The sequence below is a fragment of the Drosophila serrata genome, unplaced genomic scaffold (genome assembly GCF_035046125.1).
Source record: "Drosophila serrata isolate PLE 108 unplaced genomic scaffold, ASM3504612v1 contig_240, whole genome shotgun sequence".
NCBI lineage: Eukaryota > Metazoa > Arthropoda > Insecta > Diptera > Drosophilidae > Drosophila > Drosophila serrata.
This window is the reverse complement of record NW_028257138.1, coordinates 11,313,115-11,321,740: the sequence shown is the minus strand read 5'-3', so window position 1 is coordinate 11,321,740 and position 8,626 is coordinate 11,313,115. Positions and strand designations below refer to the sequence as shown.

At 36.6% G+C, this 8,626-nt stretch overlaps 1 protein-coding gene and 1 long non-coding RNA gene across 2 annotated transcripts; one reads left to right on the top strand and one right to left on the bottom strand.

Moving 5' to 3' along the window:
* Positions 1-2,265: 2,265 nt before the first annotated feature.
* LOC147644063 (uncharacterized) lies at positions 2,266-5,679 on the bottom strand. The gene is made up of 2 exons (XR_015271320.1): positions 3,783-5,679; positions 2,266-3,274 (listed from the first exon to the last, which is right to left on the bottom strand). It is a non-coding gene; the product is annotated as an uncharacterized LOC147644063 (long non-coding RNA).
* Positions 5,680-5,790: 111 nt separating this feature from the next.
* On the top strand, positions 5,791-6,563 carry LOC147644062 (C-type lectin 37Da-like). Its single transcript, XM_086831466.1, has 2 exons — positions 5,791-5,936; positions 6,003-6,563. The coding sequence occupies exons 1-2, from the start codon at positions 5,876-5,878 to the stop codon at positions 6,485-6,487; spliced, it is 546 nt and encodes a 181-aa protein (XP_086687592.1). The 5' UTR covers positions 5,791-5,875; the 3' UTR covers positions 6,488-6,563.
* The last annotated feature ends 2,063 nt before the right edge of the window (positions 6,564-8,626 follow it).

The following is an 8,626-nucleotide window of genomic DNA, read 5'->3' as shown; positions in this document are numbered from 1 at the left end:
GAAAAGTCCAAGAGGGAAAAACAAAAGGAAAATCAGTAGCAGAGTCCCCGGGACAGAATTTTTGCTGGTAATCTTGCTCTCAGCCAAGATGTCGGCAAAAGTGTCGTGCATGCTGCTAGTTGTTGCTTTTTGGCCAAAATGTTTATTGTCAAAAAGTTCCGCAGAATGCAGATTGCCACGACGAGGAAGGGGTCAGTGGGAGTGGTGATTTACCTGCCAACTTCAGGTCCTTTTTATCCTGAAATATTTGTATTTCTTGCAAACAAAATCCTAAGTGACTAATTTATAAAAAGGGATTGGTTGCCAGGTGTAAGACTTGTTTACGCCAAGAATTACTTGGGCTTAAAGTAATTAAATATGAATTATATAAACCATTTACTCAATAGTTAGTTTAACATTTTCTTGTAATTTTGTATAAATTTAATAATTTTAATAATAATATTTATTTATTAGCTCAATACGGTTGAATGGGGTTTGCTTTTAAAACCCCTAAAATTTTGACAGAAAATTATATTTGGGTTGTAAAATTGCTTTGATAAAATCTTCATTCTAAAAAGGTGATGAAATAGTAACATAAATCATAACAAATCCCTTAAAAATATTTTATGTATAAGTTTTAGAATTTAATTTACAATATTCTTAGACCCAACTATAAAAATATAACTATAAAGTCTTATACAAGGGTGCAAAACTTGGATTGTCAAATCATCTTATAAACCGGGTTCAAGTTTATGCTTTTGATAGCTTTTTGGAAACATTTCATATATTTTTCCTAGTTTTAACAAAATAATACAATATATAATGTAAAATTTGAACACTCGAAGAACTAAGAAATGTACGAATCAAATGTAAACATGTTCCTTCACCGAAAAATCTGGCAACGCCATTTTATAAGCTTTTTGCAAGGCTTTCCTCAGGACATTCCGATGTTTTCCCGCCAGAAATCAAATATTTTCTTTCCAGGGTATTATGTTTTTTTGTCAAAAGTATGTGAAGGAGTCATTTCCTACCCTATAAATCATATATATTGTTGATCAGCATCGAAAGTCGAGTCAATCTAGACATGTTTGGTTAAAAATAAAATTTTTCGAAATTTTTATTAAAAATTTTCAAAAAAAAAAAGATAGTTAAACATGTGAAAATTAGACAAAATTTTAAATTCTTTAAAATTTTAAATTGATTATGCAGATTTATTAAGCTAACAAAACCTAGCACAGAAATACTTCCCGAATTAAAATTAAAGCCTTATTGACGCAGCTATGATATTTTAAAATCTTTAATTTTTACTACAAATTCACATATAAAATAATTAATTTAAAGTCCAGATCATGGGCTGTTAAAATTTCCTTGGTAGTACATAAAAGATAAAAATCAATTGATCCCAAAAGTCAAATATATTTCCATTTAAATCTTAATAAAACAATTAGAATAAACATGTTACTCTATTCTTTTTAAATTTTAAAAAGTGTAACATCATTAAAATTCATGATGCTGCTTTTTCAATAATTACACTTTTAGTGTTGACAAATTTATTTAAACTCCCTAAAGGTCCAATTTACAACTTTTTCTCCATATTCATTTATTATTCTCCTGAAAAGAAACCAAACCTTCTGCTTCCTGTAAAAACAATTGATGCAAATTTTTTATATAAATTTTACATTATTTCCATTACATTTGAGAAAACCTTTAAAATTCCTCTAGGCCAACAACCTTTGATTTAAATTTAAATCTGTTGCCGGATGCTAAAACTCTCTATTTATAAATACAATCAGACATGAGTCTGGTTTTGCCAATTACTCAACTCACCGAAGGGAATTGACTCAAACTTTCTCAACTGGCAATTTGTGAAAATCCATGAAATGTTTGACAAATTGCCATATTTTTCCAGACACACACACACACACATAAAATCGAGCTGCCAAAATGTGGGGCCACTTGATTCATTTGACATTTATTTAAATTTGCCAACAAAAATTTGCAAGCTAATTTCATTGTCACACAGTCCCAAAATCTGGGCCATATTTCGGTTGCTATTGCCATTTTTGGGGGTCAATTGTTATGTCTGACAGGGACAAATGTCAGAATGCCAAATCACTGGGAAAACTGGCAAAACGAACAAAAATGTTGAGCGAACAATTTATTTTATTTGCATTTCACACATTCCACACACAACACGAACGCCTAAAAATATGCCAGGCAAAAAAGCAAAAGTCCAACAAACACACATATGTGTAAAAATCTGGGAAAGAAAGAAAAAGTTACCAATTCTGTATATTTTTTTCACCGAGTCATTTTAATCCACTTTTCAAAATTTATTATGCAGAAACGTTCAAAAATGTCCCGCCAAAGTTAGAGTAAAAAAGGACGACCATGTCTTATTGTTGGGTTACAATTTTTGTTTTCAGTCGCAGACTAAAGCTGTCCACATGTTTTGGTGGTCATAAATCTGCAATTACCAGTCATGCTGGCTTTTCCGGCGCCTGGAAAGTTGGAAAAACTTGATGCACTTGATGCATCGCTTTTTCGAGTTAAATTTTTAGCACTTTAAAGCTCTGTGACATCTAAATTATGCTTAGACTCTGTTTGCCTGCCGTTTGATTGGAGGGTCGTCGTCTCTGTATCTCACTGGGAAAAGTTAGTTTGCTGGCCCGAAAAAAACAAATAAACAAAACAGTTGAAAAGAAACTTGAAGTTGACTAGTTGGCCCCAAACCCCATTTTGCAGTTCATTCAGGACTCTCAGTCTGTTTCTGTTTCTGTGTTTTTTTGCTAGCCGGTAATTTTTGCCATTTCTTGGCCGAGTCCTGGATGCTCGACTAACTTGTATGCGTTCATGCTTGGCAGCCAATTCAAGTCGTGTCATTTTGTTGAGTTTGTGTTGAGAGTTCGTTGAGTTACCGACTCACCCTCCCACTCGGCTCTCACCGCTTGTAATTCAAATGTCAGTCAGTCAGTCATTCAGTCAGTCAGCCTCTTTCGTTGGCTCAGTTCGGCACGTCGATGTGGGCCAAACTTTGCTGCCAAGCTCTTTCCAGCCACTTGAGCCTTTGCCAGCCCCAAAGAGAGGAAGAGTGAGTCTCTGGTTTTACCTCCAGTTCTGCCTCCGTTCTGCTCCAGCTCTCCATCTGCGGACAGGTGTTGTCTCATTGGTATCCCTGCAGCCTTGTATGGTCTGTGCGTGTGCGGTTACTCCTAGTTTTTCCTTGAGTTTTTCCCATCTAGTTTTGTGGCCAGCAATGCTCTCTTCATGTACCTTGCGTGTGTGGGTGTTGAGCCTGGGAAAAATAAATTATTTATTGAACTCGGTTGGTCGAGCACACGAAAATTTTCCAAACACAATAAGCAACATACATGGATAAATTGATTCTTGTTTAGTTTCTTGGGTAATCAACTGTAGTCTTTAGCAATCTACTTCGATCAAAGGTAGGAAGAGTTACTTTGTTTAACTACAAAAAAATAAAATAAATATAAATAAATATAAACTAACAGAGGCTGCTCTGGGAAATATATAATACTAAAAGGCTTTGAAATATGCTTTGTCTGTTGGCCTGAACTTTAACAAATTAGTTTTCTTGTTAACAAAAAAGTTTTCAATTAAAAGCTGATGATGTCTAATCTGTAAAAATAACTTTTTACCTTAGTTTTTCAGTACTTAAAAGATTTATATATTTATTCAAGTTTATTAGCAATCATAATAAAGCTTACATAAATGTCAAATTTAAAGCCAAAGTTGTTAAACTTTCACTAAGAGTTTTAAGTGATTAATCTGGCTAATAAACTTACACTACGATTAAATATTCACCCGAGAACATTTTCGCCTTCGAAACAAGAGTAAATTCATGGCATTGCCATCTGCCTCAAGTATCCTGGAAGGTCCTGGCATTGTTCCTGCCACAAGTTCACACTGCCAGGGAGTTCACAACTCACGGCTTATGAATTTTCCGGCCGGAGGAACATCAGCCTCGGGTCCAGCATACCCGGGAGCGTATAAATTTCTGGAAACCCAAGAGGATAGGTCATGGGACTTACCAGTGCCATAAAACGCTGGCTAAGTGAAGCTAAAAACGGGTTAAATTGCAATTACGTGCCTGGGAACTTGCCCCCGGGAGCATTAGAGGGGCCGCAACATGTTGATTGTCTCGGGCAGCGGAAGAATGGGTCACCTCCTAGCCTCGTGGTCCTGCTCCTGGCCAGCTACGTGTCCTCCACCACCTTGGACTCTGACTGGGCATAAATTCAACGGTAGGAAAACCGGAGGAGACGTGCCGGTTATCTACGGCCCTGCTGCGTCTGTGGGTCTACAAAGTTTTTAATTAAAAAATGCAGTCGCTTTGGTTTTTAATTTCTATTTTCCTACAAGTTTTTTTTTCTTTACAGCTGGCAAATAAATATTCTAGCTTGCATATTCCGAAAAGAAAAAAATCGATTCCCATTGCCAAATCAATCTGCATATTAACAAATAGAAAAGAAATACAAAAGCAAGTAGTAAATATGTACATAACTTGGCCGTAAAAGTCGGAGCCTGTTCTTGTCGTTTTCTGTACTACAAAAAGTTTTTCTTTTTTTGGTCATGGCCCTTGCTTGCTTGCACTTTCCCAGTGCCAAAGGAAAATTGAAAAACTAATTTCCAACAAACAAAATCAAAGCAAAAAAAGTCTCGTTTTTGCATCTGTGAGAAAGTAAAAAATTCGGTTTGCATAAAATTACCATAATACAATTTCGATAATTTCCACAAACTACTATGTCGTTGACAAGGGGAAAGGCGGAAGTAGAGCTACCAACTTGAGCTGCAACTTGGCTTAACTCGACTTGACTTTTGACGACATTTCCTGCCCCCTCGCAGGATCCCCCGCAGGATCCCTGCGATGACAGTGTGAGCAACAACGTGTTAACAAGTATTTCCCCCGTGGACCCATCTTGTTTCTGTTTTTTCTTCTTTTTTTTGGCACCTAGAGTGAGAGTGACTGTGACAGCGAAGCGACAGCATGTGGATCCATCAATCATCGTCCTTGTGACTTACGTATGGTCTTTACCTCGTAAGACAGCGGCGGGTTCAAGGCTGTTGACGTGACGCAAAGGTCAAACTGAGATTTATGAGGTGATTTGCAGCAGCCTTGCAGGTGAGAGATGCCACCAGATGCAGAGATTTATTGAACATCTTAAAATAATCTATTTGTAAGGTTTTTTTCTAGAAAAATTGTTAAACCATTTTGGCAAAAAGAAAATTTATATGAAACTTAGGAAGCCGAAGTTTACAATTGAATTGAATTGAAGAGAATCGAATGGAAAATCGATCATAACTAAGCTTAAAATATTAGTATTCTTTAGGTGAATATTTATCTATGTTTTTATGTGACCAATTTTTCAACAAATCAAAGTCTTAAAAAACTCATAACTAAGCCAATAAATCATTAATTTGAATTCGGAAAACTTTCCTATGTTAGTTTTCAAAATGTTAACAAATCTGCATACTTCATTTAATATGTTTCAAAATTTAATTTTTTTTGTCAAATTTTGACAACTTTTAACAATGTAGCCCCTTAAAAAATTTTGAAAAATTTGAAAAATTTGTATTTCTTCAAAAGATAGCTAGATCGATTCCCCTGTTGATGCTGATCAAGAATATATATGATTTATAGGGTCGGAAATGACTTATTCACTTAGTTACAAAAGAAATTATGTTATTATTCACCGCAACTGATAAATTTGCATTAAAACTATAATAAAGCTCAAGTTTATCTCTGTTCTGCTTATATCTTATCTTAACTTACAGATAATGTAAATATGTTCTCACACCTTGTCGAGATAAGTTTCTTTTTACTAAAAAGTAAGTATAAAGACTCCAAGTCAGTCATCAACTAGTTAGTATTTGCAAAATGTTCACTAAATACTTAGTATTTTGTGTGGCTTTTAGCTTAATTTCTGTGATTGCTCAAGGTAAGATAGTTATACATATTAATAAATATTTATTTAAATCATACACAATCATATATGTTATTTTAGGTCCACAGTTCATAAAAATCGGCCGTGGATCCTATTTCATAGAGACTTTGACTAGAAAAAACTGGTTTGCTGCCTACGAGACATGTCGTCAAATGAGAGCTTCCCTTATTGCCTTCGAAAGTCTAGAGGAATGGAAGTTGATAAATCAATACCTTCGAGATATGCAAATCTATAGAAAATATTGGACAGCCGGCACAGACTGGGCGGAGCAGGGAAAACATGTTTGGTTCTCGAATGGACACCCATTGTCCTTGGACATTTGGAGAGCCGGAGAACCGAATAATTACCAAGGAGATGAACACTGCGATGAGGCTGGACCAGGAATTGTGCCTTGGCTCAATGACATTGTTTGCACGACACTGAGGATCTACATTTGCAAGGCGCCGGAAAAAGAGATACAGACACAGGGACAGCCACAGACAGAGTGTCCTAGAGAGTCCTTGAGAAGATTAATTTTAATAAAGAGCTTTTATCCGGGAAGCTGAAGGAGTGCTAGGATTACGTTTAGAATAAGTTTGAATACATTAAAATATATTTATTAAACATATTTTATAAATTTTACTTATTTTTTCCATTTCTTTTTTTACTGAGTCATAAACTCTGAAGTATATATAACACTCCTTCAAGATTTCCCATTCTCTATTTGTATTTTCAAGTCATATATCATTACACCTCGCTGATATGTCATGCCATATCGCATTATATCGTGGGCGTATCTTTAGCCCTCAAGTGTTTATCCAAGAGATGCCGCTGTGTGTTTTTGTTACGAAAGGCTGACAAAACTTTAGCTTATGCACAATTCAGATTGCATTGTCAGCAATTTTTCCATTTTTGACTTTTTCCACATGCCAACTTCTCGACGAGCTATTGTTTTTCCTCCCTTCGCTGCTGCTTTTTCTTTTTTTTTGTGATATTTTCTAGCTTACGCGCTTTTGCCCCGCACAGCGTAGACATGACAAATGATGTCAGCGCCCGTGCATAGTTTTCCCGGAAAGGAAAACACACAGTGAGTACGGGGAGTACGGATCTCCGCTCCTGACAGTGTTGAAAAATGTGTGCTCGGGAAAAATCAACACACAAACAGCAGCAAGTTGGCCGCATTCGGGCGTGACATGTCGCAGCTAAAAGTTTTTCCCAACGCAACGAATCCCAGCGGAAAGTCCAACTTTGGTGTGGTGGAAGTTTTCCAAGTCATATGAGAGGGCATTGATTATCATAATTGCAATGAGCTGAGCTTCAAAAAGTCAAACGCCAACTAATGTGGGAGAAAGCCAGAATAAAATATAAAAGGCAAACATTAAAAGGAAACACTTAAACCGCCAAAAGAATTACTTTATGAAACTGACATCATCAAATAAGTTGAAGTTTCAGGCAAAGAGATTTTAATTTAATAAGGGAATTGATTTATAAAGATACTAAGGCTTTAAATTTCCCAGAATTATCATAGAAAGTGTAAAATATAAACCTAAACATAAATATTATCGCATTCCTTAACATCCTTGAGACATATAGTCCTTAAGCCAAAGTCTGACTAAAGTCTTAGAGGTCCATGGCCAATCGTATTTGCCCTTTGCTGGCACGCATCTTAAATGTAATTTGCATTTGAGTCAAGACGACGGCACAGCAGGGAAACCGTCTGGATTAAGGACTTAGCCTTGGTCCTCATTGTCCCATCCCCTGCTCCATCCTTGGGCTAATTATAATTGTCTGTCTGGCAGGACACCGTCTGATTGTGAGAGTTGTGGCTTGCGTTGCGCTTAATTTGAGCTTGCCACAAAATGACTTTGCCGGCGCTCAAACTGTAATTAAATTTTGACATCAACTGTCCAAGCTGCAACGGAGTGCTAGTGTTTTAGCATTTCAGGATCATTGCCTATTATTGCAGTTAGGCATTCATTGCAATTGGACTTTTAGGAAAATCTTGTTTAATTTGTAATTTGAACTTTAAAAAAAATATATTGTTGAGCTTAATCTTTGTTTCCTTTGGGGGGTACCTTTTATGTGCAATCCATTCTTTTATAGCTACTATAAATCCAGCCTCAGTTCATCAAACCCTGCCGCTTTAAACTTTAGCCGGGGAAAGGCTTTTCCTCCCCTGTTGGTTTTTAGTTTTTCCTGCCTTGTTCTCCTTCGCCTTAAACTACTTACGCTCCGGGGCAGATGTGTGTCAATAAGCAAGAACTTGGTGCTGGTTGTGGCGCTTTTCCGACCGGCGTCTCAAGCTGCACTCATCTCCATTTGAGCCATAAAGCTAAGTAACTTAAGCACAATGCAGCCCAGTGAAAGCGAGGGAAAGCGAGGAAAAGCTACGATGCGATGCTATGCGATGCTATGCTGGCCGGTTGGGTCGGAGACGGGCAATTGGCCAAGTTATCATAGAAATGAGTTATTTGTTAGATCCATCATCTTGAATGCATAAAGGAGAAAACGCGCAAAATTCTGTCCGCTCTTTCCTGGCAAAAGGAACGACGACTGACCGCGTCCACATAATCAAAAAGCAAATTGCATGGCATGAAAAAAAATAAACATAAATTTCAACTGTAGACTATAAAGCAGCTAAAAGCGAGCAGAACAAATACGAAAAGGAGAGCTCTTTTTTTTGGGAGGAAACCAGAAACTTGTTA

Bases quoted from the DNA above. Each gene is read 5' to 3' on its own strand.
- LOC147644062 (XM_086831466.1), top strand. From the start codon at position 5,876: ATGTTCACTAAATACTTAGTATTTTGTGTGGCTTTTAGCTTAATTTCT. The intron at 5,937-6,002 runs GTAAGATAGTTA...ATGTTATTTTAG, and splicing joins AATTTCTGTGATTGCTCAAG to GTCCACAGTTCATAAAAATC.